General features: G+C 39.5%; 1 protein-coding gene across 1 annotated transcript; it reads left to right on the top strand.

Annotated features, from left to right (window-relative positions):
- The first annotated feature begins 474 nt into the window (after positions 1 to 474).
- Positions 475 to 11,671, top strand: LOC115014789 (solute carrier family 43 member 3-like). Its single transcript, XM_029441847.1, has 12 exons — positions 475 to 676; positions 948 to 1,077; positions 3,636 to 3,682; positions 3,808 to 3,884; positions 4,734 to 4,826; positions 4,912 to 5,051; positions 5,756 to 5,859; positions 6,008 to 6,151; positions 7,159 to 7,266; positions 8,305 to 8,491; positions 11,293 to 11,416; positions 11,535 to 11,671. Exons 1-12 carry the CDS (start codon positions 475 to 477, stop codon positions 11,643 to 11,645), a joined length of 1,467 nt encoding a protein of 488 aa, XP_029297707.1. The 3' UTR covers positions 11,646 to 11,671.
- The last annotated feature ends 789 nt before the right edge of the window (positions 11,672 to 12,460 follow it).

Genomic DNA, 12,460 nt, shown 5'->3' with positions numbered 1-12,460 from the left:
GACCAATGAGGGACGACGACACCCTTCTGTAGAGAATATGGCAAAATGTTTATGATGTTTTTGTACCACTTTCACTTTTACCAACAGACAGCTAACTGGCTCTTTATTGATTCAGACTGTGGACTTGGTGTGTGAAAGTGTCCTCGGCTGAGGGTATTTTTTGAAATGCTGTCATCATCACTTTAAATAAATAAGTATCTTGATCAACTAGAAGTTTACTGGATTCAATTGAAAGACTATCACAGCGCCCTTTGGGCTTCAAAACCCAACAATAGTTTGTATGTTGGCTTGGCTCTAGACAGCAGAGACGAGCGAACGAATCCGGCTCGGATATGGCCGGAGTATAATCCAGCACCGCGGGTTGATGGAGGTTACTCTTTCAATAATATTTCATTCATTCATTTTTTTATTTTTTTGGCAGGTTGACTGACAAGAACCACCTGTGTGTATGTGTTTGTGTGTGTGTGAGGTGCCATGCCGGGTTTCGTGAACAGTTTGATGGTGAAACGTTGCCTCACCTTAGTGACGGGTCTGCTGGAGTGTCTGTGTTTCTCCGGAGTCGTTTTTGGATGGGCTTCTATTGTTTTTGTCCTGAAGAAGGAGGGCTACTTCAGCTCTCTGTGCGCCAACACTACAGACGCCAACACTACAGGAGTAAATGCAACGCAGGAATTAGGCAAGTTTCATTCAGAACTATGTATGCAGCGTTCTCTGACCTTCATTGTCACCCTTAGTTAGACAGACGACAATGAAGGTCAGAGAGGACGGCATGAAGAGTTGTAATTGATTTTAGATATCAAGGTGCTTAGAAACTGAACGCATGCATAAAGAGTTTTATTTGATTACATCTCTCTATGCAGGCCTCTCTGACCTTAATTGTCTCCTCTTTAACAAAATATTTCACAACCATGGCATGCTCTCTTTCTTTATGTTCGATGTGTCCACAGATTGCAGTGGACAGGACGAACAGTTCTCTCTTGTTTTCACCATCGCATCCTTTCTGTTTACTTTCCTGACGCTGCCAAATGGTTTCCTCTTAGACCAGTTTGGTACAACAGTGGCTCGGCTCTTTGGAATGTAAGTCCAACAATATATTATACGTTAATGATCAGTGGATTTATAATATTACCCATGTAAAGTCTCATCAAAACAGTGACTCAGAAGAGGTATTCTGCCCGTACAGCACGTATCCCTATGCGTAGCTAGACAGTTAGCTAACATTCAAAAGTTTTCCAATAAAGATGCAAGGTTTGCTTTCTTGACTTTACTGTTCTTCTTTTACTTTGTAAAACTGTAACAATACAGAAATAAAACACATAAGTATGCAGGCTTTACATAACATATAAGTAGCACTGTACAAACGACACACATACTACTATAAAAAGCTATCATTAGCATCACTATTAGCTAGAAATAACACAGATCACCATTAGCTAAATTAGCACACATTAAACTAGCTTCAGATCAAAAGTTACAAACTTCAAACATTCTGCACATAACACATCCAAATTGCACATGAATAACTCTCAGACAAATAGTCTCCAAGGCTCAAGCATCACAGACACGAACACAGTTTACATGGCGTCTCTGCTCCACGTGTTGATCTCCATGCTCTGTTTACAAAGATCCTTGCAAAGCAGTAAGCGCTCACTCTGAGCCAAAAAACATGTCCCAACTCTATAAACATAGAAATAGGCGGCACAAGAGGACTAAAAGCCCAACAGCTGGGTAGTTAACAGGAATGAAATGGAAAATATTGACTATTAAAGAACAACAAGAGGTTTTTCATTATTAATGAACTAATGCAAAGTGCAGTGAGAACCTCTCCTGGTTGGTTGCACTTGACTCGAGGTGTGATGGTTTAAGACAACATACATTAAATTCCTTTGTTCTTTCAGCAAAGATTTAATGCATCGCCTAACTCTGCATCATCAAATATCACATACAAATATAAAAGAAGAGTAATAACTGACAATCAAACATCAAGATTCTTCAAAGATACTTTTGTAGCACTGCAGAACAGAGAAATTCAGTCAAAGTCGGTGTGTCTCTAAACTGTGCAGACAGTAGCCAGAATTTAGCATTTCAATAAAATTAAAAAACACACTTAAATGTAATTTTAATTTATTTGAATCACTTCAGACTATCCAACCAATTTAGTTTGCTGACTTTAAAAAGGTTACCACAAAGCAGGCTAACTCATGACATAATAAATAATATAAAATACTTTTTAGTAAACCAAACATATTTTCATTAAAGACAATTAGGCTTCTGTCCTCTTCACCTCCAGGCATGGCTGTGACTGTCTCTGCCTGTGGGCCTAAGCTAATGCTGCAGTGCAAAGAGGCAATTATTGCTGTTATTTCATCTGTCTGGTATATCCCTCTGAGGGATTCCCACATCTATTTGCTTACAAAAACAATTGTTTTCTCATATGGAATTTATTTTTATTGTTTGTGTTTATGTGAAATGTTGGTGTGTATGTGGATAAGTATACATGCTCTTGTGAAGTAAAAAGGGGCATGTATGACAGATAGAAGCAAGAAGGCATACAGAGATCACAGTAGCTCCCTCAAGGGGTGTAAAGTCGCTGACGTTTCCACAGTGGCGGTTCTGGGGGGTGGGGGGCCCCCCCTATGAAAAACGATTGTACAATAATAAAAAGTACTGATTTTTTTTGCGATGATCCAGGCAGGGGCGGGACTTTATTTTGATGAGCACACCATGCAGTCAATCACATGCAAGGACAGACTAGGATCATACCATTATGTGAAAGAAGGAACGGGGGCGGACGCTCCAAAGACAGCGAGTGTAGTGGTACACATCAGGTACACGTTGTGCGCTATCATTTATACCTAACTAAAAATATTGAAGGCTAGAATACTGCTTTGTCTCTTTTGTCCCGGGTTGAATGTACCTCAGGTTGAATGTGCCCCTCTAACAAAACACTTGGCCCCAGCCAGACCCCCTAGTGATATTGGTCGACAACCGCCACTGTGTCTCCAGACAGCAATAGAAACGCCTACATATCAGAGGCGACACTTAGCAAAAGAAAATGTAGAGACAGAAAACAAAGCAGTAAAAGGCAATAGAACTGTAAAGAGGAAAATTAAGAGAATGGAAAGGTCAGGACCATTAATTTCCAGAGGATTGAGGAATGTTTTGGTGCAGAAGCCCCCCCAAAGCCTCAGAGAATTTCATATAACTTAACACCACAGACCGCCCAGTTTGTTGCCCCATATATATCTTAATCCACACTAGCAAACTTTCACTAGTTTAGTTTTTAGTTTCCACTTAAAGAGGGTCGAGGAAAAATAAAAGGCCAAGGAACGCAAATAGTTGAACAAGATGCAGCAAGTGAAGATGAGGATAGATCTTTGCTTAGGACAGGCCAAGAAAAGGAAATTAATGACAAGCTACATTTGAATATGTATTTACTATATTTACTGTGATAAGACGTTTGTTATTTTATCGAATGTCACTTTTTCTTTTAATTGAATTGCTAAAAGTGTTGTTATTTATATTAATTTTGCCATCTCAAATTCTTTGTTTTGTAATATCTTGTTCTTGGAAAAATGTCTCGGTCTCATGCCAATAAAATGACATGAAATCTCTGGAATTTCTTTTCCCTCCAGATTTCTTTACACCACGGGGACCTTAATGGTGGCCTTCTCAACTGCAGGTGAAAAATATTTCTCTGTCTCGTTGTTTTGTGCTCTCTCAGGATCCACATTGTATAAAGAAATACTGACAAGAAGTAACGGTGACTCTAACAGCTGTGGATGCTCATTTTCCTTTTCCCATCAGCGTTGTCCGGCCTGCTCTTCCCAGCTCTCTCCCTCCTGGCAGCGGGTGGAAACTTGTTTCTATTGACAAACATCCAGGTACTGAAGCTGTTGAGTTAAAAAATAAGATTAAAACGATTATTGTCAGTTTTGATTAATCTATTATTTTCCCGATTATTCAATTGAAATGTCAGAAAAATGTAAAAGTTAAAAAATTCCAATTGCTTTTTTTTGTCAGAAACCCCAGAAAATTAAAATGACCATTATAGAAAACAGAGAAAATCAGAAAATCCTCAAACTGGAGAAACTGGATCCAAATTTTGAAAAATATTTGCTCATAATAATTGATTAGCGATTAATCAAATCAAACCACATTTTTGATTCATTTTGATTGATTAATCGATACATGTTTAGGTTTAAGGAACAGTTGTTGATTGATATTTGCTCTAAAATTTAACTGGAAATGTTTGCAAGAGAAAGTTTTGATTCTTTAAATTATGTCCTATTTAACTTTTAACCTTTATTATTTGTTCCTGTAAAAAAAATATATCTGTAAGATTCTGTCACATAACCTTTTTTTTTTACCTTCTTCTATACATTCTCTGTCAATTGTCCTATCCCCCATTTTTGAGGAAAGCTGAGACTGAGTTGTCAGAGCTTTCTTTGAAAATGCAGAGGTTTGATGTTCAAGGTCGCAATATTCACTGGATAAAAAACAGAGGGTCTGCCCTCAGTGCACTTTTGTTAGCTGCAGCGCTTTTCTTAAACTGAGCTCATAATCTCGTGGGGAAAGAAGTACAAAGCCCTCTCTGGGACCACATCCTCATGTTCAAACAGGCAATTAGTTCAACTCGACAAGAACTAATTTGACATTGAATGACATAAAAACAGATGTAATAAACAAAAAACAACAGACACTTAAATTAAATGCAACATTCTCTCCTAAAGGTAGGAAACCTGTTCGGCTCACGTCGCTCCACCGTCATCACTTTCTTTAACGGGGCCGTTAACTCTTCCTCAGCAATCTTCCTTGTCATCAAGGTGAGAAACATTCACACACTGCTCTTAATATGAAATGTATTTGTCCCATAACATTTTTTACCAATGATCCTAATGTCTTCTGCAGCTGTTAGATGAAGCTGGCGTCTTTCTCCTTCCCTCCTTCCTCTTCCTGTCCGCCTGCAGTGTCATTCACCTGCTCAGGACTTTCTTCCTGCTCCCCAGAGACCACATTCCCTACCCGCTGCCTGATGACTACACATATGGGTACAAATCTCCAAGAAACCACACACACATCAACACCATACATACAGGGATACATCAAATGTAAATAGGGCATGTTATTTTCAGTGTACTCTTACAGTTTGAAAAAAACAAGTTTTGGGTGTAGCAAGATCCAGCCACAGCACAGGGTGCTAATCCTGCCCTACACCTCCCCCTTTATCTCTGAAAGGCTTTTTGTAGCATATTTGTGGGTGCTCCCTCTCAAGAGCTGCTAACCCATCCTGCTCCGGTTGCCGTCTGTTCATTGTCTCTCCAGTCGTCAACATACTATGTGCAGTTGTAATCCAGCCTCTTCCTGGGTGTCACTGGCTTCGGTACACTTAGTTAGTTCTTTGATATCATGAGGTCCAACCTGGACACGTCGTCAGTGATAAACCCAACAAAGTCTAACCAACACTGAGCTTCCTCCATCCAAAAAAACTGGTTAATAGTTAATAAATTAACTTGCAAATATTGAAAGGCAAACAAACAACTGTCAAATTAAAGTTTCTAGAAAAAACAATCAAATGTTTAATATCTTACCAGCACATTTAATTTTCACATCATTGTCGTTCCACATTACTTATAAATATCCTTCATATCCTGTTATGTGATTATAGCTGGTTATGACTTGAAACCTATTTTTTTAGGTAAATAATTATCAAAGAACGTCTGGCTAATCCACTGTGACCTTTGACCTTTGTCAGGATAACCTGCGGCAAATCAAAGAGTCTGAGCTTAGAGCACATAACAGCGAATGGTACCTCACAGACGACGGCAGAGGAAGTCGAGGACGTCCCTGTGAAACAAGGTGTGTTCACTTTACTGTGGCATGGATTAATAGCCTACATAGTTAAATGTAACATAATAAAATAATTATACATTATGCCTATTTCTGTTCATCTTTAGTCTTTCTTCTTCACTTATCCATCTCTGTGTTCTCCCCTCATCTCTCTCAGAGAAGAGTTTCCGTGAGTGTTTGATGTCCAGGCTCTTTGTGTGGCACACGGTTTGGCTTTCGGTGATGCTGCTCAGACATTACCTCTTCATGGGCACTCTCAACCCCATGCTGCTGCGTCTGACGGCTGGAGAGCCTTCACTGGGTAAACGCACACTAACAGTACAAAATGTCTGACTGTCTTAGCAAAAATGGAAGTTTGAGCAAGACTTCCTTCTTAGGTCCATGAAGTTTCATGAATACCACTTCAACTAGGAAGGACTGTGATGGGAAAAATACTGAGTGTATAGCCACAGCAGAGGACAGGAGTGTGAACTGCTGCTAAACTATAGATCATAGAACATTCGTCAGTTTATTGATCAGCACATCTGTCTTTACTATAAACAAGGAATAAACAAAGGAAAGAACTGATCTGTATCAGTTCTTTCCTTTGATCTATGCATATATATATCTCGGAGGGGACAGTCACTCCTTTGAGTAACACGATAGCACTACATGTGTGAGTTTGATCATCTTGTGTATGTATAAACTCAGCTCCTTGCAAGAATATGCATGTGATATCAATATGATTAAAACCCTTATTTGATTTTAAACCTGACATTGTGGGTTTCTTTAAGAATATCTTTCAAACAGACTGTTATCTCATAGACCTTTTCAGACTGCCCAAAATTATTTTTTTGCATATCCAGATTGATTTTAGAAAGTCTTGACAGCAAAACATCTAATGAAATGTAATGTTTGCAAATCAGATCCAAACCATTTTTACAGGTTGTGTGAAATGCGCTTCCAATGATTTCTACAAATGCGTCTTAGTACGGATCATAAGTGTTTTTTGCAACACACCAGGACAACGTCAAATCCACAATGACGGAGGAGTTCTGCACATGACAGCCCGGTTGTTTGGAGGGTGAATGCACATTGGAAACCTGCGTCACTGATACCTCGTTACCACAGCAACCCATGCAGATAGGTTCAAGATTTCTGGACACACACATTTGATCTGATCACTTGCATAATAACAGTGTAGAGAGTTTGTTTTAAAGATCAGATTTGAGAAACAAATCTGATTTGTCTGCAGTCTAAACGTAGCCATATTCTGTTGTTGAGCCTTTTGTCTCTAACCATCTTGTCCTTGCTTGTGTGTCCCTGCAGTGAACCAGTACACCAATGCCTTTGCTATAACACAGCTGTGTGGCATCTTGTGTGCTCCCTGGAACGGTCTCATCATAGACAGACTAAAGGGCAAACCTCGTGCTGAAGGTAAAAATCTAATGCTGATAAAAACGAATAATTAATCCAAAGGTACACAGCCTGGCAGACCTAATCAGTGTGTCCCATGTGTGCTCTCTGTGCTCTAGCATGTCTAAAGATACAATAAATATTCATTGAGAAAGTCCCATTACTAACTGTTATGGATAAACAGCGGTCCAAATGTATGTCATGTCATGTTCCCTTTAATAGTTAGTATACAAAACTAAATTTTGTGAGAAAAGGTTTTACTTTGAGAGCTGTGACTGGTATAATGATTTTAGTTTGGGACCATATTTCCAAAATAAGGCTTACTTTATGAATGGTTAATGGACAATAAATATTTTATTAATGCTTTATAGAACAGTAACAAGTAATTTTTAGGAAAACGTTTGGATTGGGAAATTGTGAAAAATGAATATTCATATTTATTGTCATTGAAAAACGTTATCCTTTTATCTCGCTCTTTTATTCATCTGCTGAGCATCTGGACCATTTACCTACAAGTTATTAATACTGGCAACACCAAACCAAACAAATTCAAAATGTTTTGACTGCACAACTGATGGTTCATTATAAAGTGAGAAACTCATGAAACATTCACAGTTTACAGGTGGAGAAAAATAAACTACAGCCAAAGGTAATTTTCAGAGCTTGGCATTCTTATTGATGACTTATTACCGACCTATAAAGCATTAATAAATAGTTTATTAAGCATTAATAAACCCATTAATAATAAAAAAGGCTAATTAGAAAGTGGAACTCAAATGTTTATTATAATTAATTTACACAAATTTAAAGTCACTATTTAGTTTTTAACATTAATGTCATACACCTCAACCAAATATATTTTACACTTTGAATAATAAAGAATGTGTGTTAAATGTGGTAATACATATTATGAAATGTGCACACATTACCCAGGAAACCATTGAAGCCTAATCTCTAGCGTTTAGTTGGAATGAAAGCCTACAAACAGTGCAGCAAATAGATGCTCTGTTCTGTCTGTGTGGACATGTCAGCAATGTTTCTCTTTGTGTCTGTTCGTAGGAGAGAGTGAACAGGAAGCAGATCTGCGCGCCTCTGTGCTTTCTCTCTTCGTGACGGTGCTGCAGTGTGTGTTGTTCTCAGTTTGTGCGTGCATCCCGTACCTGCCACTTCAGTACTTCACCTTCGTCCTGCAGGTCATCAACCGCTCCTTCCTCTTTGGTGGCAACGCAGCCTTCGTCAGTGTGGCGTGAGTATCAAACACACAAACAAATACACGCAGCACACACGTCTTAAGTATGTTCATGAGGCGGGCAGCACATAGAGACACATGTTTATAAATAATGGTAAGGCGCTGCAAAGAACACTAGGTTGTGTGTTGATACTGTGGTTTATTTGTAAAATGATAAATTATCTGCATGCCTTTGAACTGTGGAAGGAAACCAGAGGAAACTACAACTATGTCATGTTAAATACATTAAAACACTTCTAACAATTTCTTGGAAGACACACAGTTTTTATGTCCTTAAGGCATGCTTGAAGTTTAGCCAATTGATTGGTTTCATCTGGTTTAATTGATAGATATAATTGGGTATCATCCGCATAGCAATGAAAGTTTATAGAGTGGTTCCTTATAATATTGCCCAAAGGAAGCATATATAAGGTAAATAGAATCGGTCCAAGTACAGAACCCTGCGGAACTCCAAGACTGACTTTGGCTGTCATGGAGGATTTATCGTTAACACATACAAATTGAGATCGCTCAGATAAATAGGACTTGAACCAGCTTAGTGCGGTTCCTTTTATGCCAACACAATGTTCCAGTCTCTGTAGTAGAATGTCATGATCAACAGTGTTGAAAGCAGCACTGAGGTCTAACAAGACAAGAACAGAGACAAGTCCTTTGTCTGATGCCAATAGAAGGTCATTGGTAACTTTCACCAGTGCTGTCTCTGTGCTATGATGAACTCTAAATCCAGATTGAAAAACCTCAAATAAACTATTATTATGTAAAAAGTCACACAACTGTTTTGCGACTGCTTTCTCAAGGATTTTAGCGAAAAAGGGAAGGTTAGATATCGGCCTATAGTTGGCTAAAACCTCTGGATCAAGACTAGGCTTTTTAAGAAGTGGTTTTATTACAGCTACTTTAAAGGATTGTGGTATGTAGCCAGATAATAGAGACAGGTTGATCATATTTAATAACGAGGTGTTAATTAAGGGTAACACTTCCTTAAACAGTTTAGTTGGAATCAGGTCTAAAAGACAGGTTGATGGCTTAGACGATGAGATTGTTGAAGTTAGTTGGTTAAGGTTGATTGGAGTAAAACAGTCTAGATATATTTCAGGAGTTACTAATGCTTTCAAAAGAGTTATAGTTTAGTTTAGGTTTAGGATTGATCAAGAGGTTTGAGTCAAATATGGCCGCAACTCCACCTCCTCGGCCAGTACCTCGAGGAATGTGAGTATTAATATGACCAGGTGGAGTGGATTCATTTAGACTGACATATTCTTCATGTCTCAGCCAGGTTTCAATGAGACAAAATAAATCAATCTTATTATCTGATATTAAATCATTTACCAATCCAGCTTTCGTTGATAAAGATCTGATGTTTATGAGCCCACATTTGATTTTTCGATTTAGTTGCACTTTTGCAGCGGTGGTGTTTATTTTAATTAGGTTTTCATGTATAACTCCTCTTCTGTTAACCATAGATTTGATTAATTTCAGTGGTCGTGGGGCAGACACAGTCACTATGGGGATTTGAGTGGGTGACTGCCCGGAAAGAAGCACAAAGAAGTGTGTAAGACTTCAACTCTTTCTCCTGGTCTCAACTCTGGGTTGTCATGGATTAGGTCCACTAATAAACTTTGTAATATTATTGAATATGAGATCTACTCCAGCCAAAGTAGGATGGATGCCGTCACTCCTAATCAGACCAGGTCTTCCCCAGAAAGTACGCCAATTGCCTACGAAGCCCACATCATTATCTGGACACCACCATGAGAGCCAGCGACGGAATGATGACATACGGCTAAACATGTCATCATTCAAAAGATTTGGCAGAGGACCAGAGAAAACTACGGACTCCGACATTGTTTTGGCAAATGTACACACCGACTCCACATTAACTTTAGTACACTCCGATTGACGCAATCGCAATGTCATTACCGCCGACGTGAATAACAATCTTACTGTATTTACGTTTAGCCTTAGCCAGCAGTTTCAAATGTGCTTCTATGTCGCCCGCTCTGGCTCCAGGAATGCACGTGACTGTCGTCGCTGGTGTCTCAAAATTAACGTATCTCAAAATTGAGCTACCGATAATCTGGAGTTGGCTTCTCAGCTGGTGTGTCACTGAGTGGGGAGAACCTGTTAGAAACAGCAAGCGGTTGTTATTGAACCGTGGGCTTCTGATAACACTTCTTTCGGACAGTCACCCAGTCTCCCTGCTGCTCAGGCCCCGCCGGGGGACAGCTAACAGGAGATACCACTGGTCGACCCGCACCGGCTATAGGGGGCTTGCTAACAGCTACACTTGCTAACCGCTGACTAACCATGGTGCGGAGCCGCTCATCTATCCCTCTAAAACTTGCCTCCAACCCTGCGTATAAACTACATTTAATACACGTACCATTATCACTAAAGGAGGCAGAGCAATAGCTAAACTTGAAACACACCGAGCAGGAGAGAGCATAACAGGAAGAGGAAGATGCCCTCGCTAGCTGCCGAGCTACAGCAGCTAACGTTAGCAGAGCCGAAAGGAGCGTAAAGAATTGAGGATTTAGCGAGAGTCGCTAAGAGAAGGAGGATAAGGAGAGAGTTGTAAGTGCTTAGGAAGTACAAGTATAGGTTTAGATAGATGACAGGTAATTAGCCGATGATGATTGTCTCTTATAGTAGTTTATTCTTGGCGGTAACGTTAGTCCTTGTATGTTAAATAAATTGGTAGGATGGGGTTAAAGAATGTTTTAAATACTTAAAAACTCTATGCCATACTTTTTCAACACTTCCTTCTCTTTGCCATGTCACCATGTGTGTGTGTGTAGTTTCCCGTCGTGTCACTTTGGGAAGGTTTATGGTGTAGTCGTGGCTCTGTCTGCAGTGTTTTCTCTGCTGCAGTATGCCTGCTTTGCCCTGGTGAATGGACCTCTGGATGGAGACCCTTTATATGTGAGTACACAACATATAACTGATACAACTATACATTGGTCCTTCTCATTTTATCATAATGTTTATTTATTAACTCTCCTCTCACTGCTTCCTCCTCTCTCCCTTCATGTGTCTGTAGGTGAACATCGGTCTGACGCTGCTCAGCCTGCTCGCCTTCATCCATCCCCTCTCTGTCTTCTTGCACTGTCGAAGTCTGGCCTCCCAGCGAGCCATCAATGCCTCCTCTTAAAGTTCAGCTTGTTTGATTAAAAGTGCAGGGTGGTGGTGGCCTAGTGGCACTTAACCCTGAGTTGCTCCAGGGGGACTGTCCCTGTAGTTAGTTGACTGTAAATCGCTCTGGATAAGAGCGTCTGCTAAATGACCTGTAGTGTACTACTGTACTACTCATATGTCTGTGTTGTGTTGCCATATGTATCGTGTGCTATTCAGATTGCTATGAAGTGTGGTTTTCGTGTAGCGTCATAGCGCATTTATCACACTCTCGAATCATGTTCACAGTCAAATTAAATGCATTCATGATAATATAAAGCTTCTGGTATGCAGCCTGCTGCAGGTTGCATATAACGTGAACTCATGTGAGATTTCCTGGATACATCTTTTCAGTTTACTAATATAGCTCATAATCAAAACAGTCGTTATTTCAAGACACCTTTCATAAAGAGCATATCTACACTGTACTCTTTAATTTAAAAAACATAAACATAACACCCTATGAGCATGTGTAAGAAAAGGGGAAAAAATAATTTCAATTATGTGAATGAAAACAAACAGTCTAAGTCTATAGCAGCATAACTAGGGGCTGGTTCCATGCAAGTCTGAGCCAAAATATGAGCTTTAAATCTTAATGCGACTTTTAAATGTGGATAGGGTGTCTCCCTCCTAGTTCCACAGGAGAGGAGCTTGATAGCTGAAGGCTCTCCTACTTTTAGAGACTCTAGGAACAACAAGTAACTCTGCATTCTGCAATAGTCCAGCTTAGAAGTAACAAATGCATGAACTAGTTTTCAGCAGTTTTTTGATACAGGATTTAATGGCAAATTTCCA

Source organism: Cottoperca gobio, chromosome 10 (genome assembly GCF_900634415.1).
Source record: "Cottoperca gobio chromosome 10, fCotGob3.1, whole genome shotgun sequence".
NCBI classification, from domain to species: domain Eukaryota; kingdom Metazoa; phylum Chordata; class Actinopteri; order Perciformes; family Bovichtidae; genus Cottoperca; species Cottoperca gobio.
The sequence above is the reverse complement of the archived record's forward strand: the minus strand, read 5'-3'. Positions and strand labels throughout refer to the sequence as shown.

What these genes read in the sequence shown, in the direction of transcription:
- LOC115014789 (XM_029441847.1), top strand. Translation starts at nt 475, where the DNA reads ATGCCGGGTTTCGTGAACAGTTTGATGGTGAAACGTTGCCTCACCTTA. An exon ending in TTCTATTGACAAACATCCAG is followed by an intron (nt 3,885 to 4,733) that starts GTACTGAAGCTG and finishes TCTCTCCTAAAG; the next exon opens with GTAGGAAACCTGTTCGGCTC. An exon ending in GGCTGGAGAGCCTTCACTGG is followed by an intron (nt 6,152 to 7,158) that starts GTAAACGCACAC and finishes GTGTCCCTGCAG; the next exon opens with TGAACCAGTACACCAATGCC.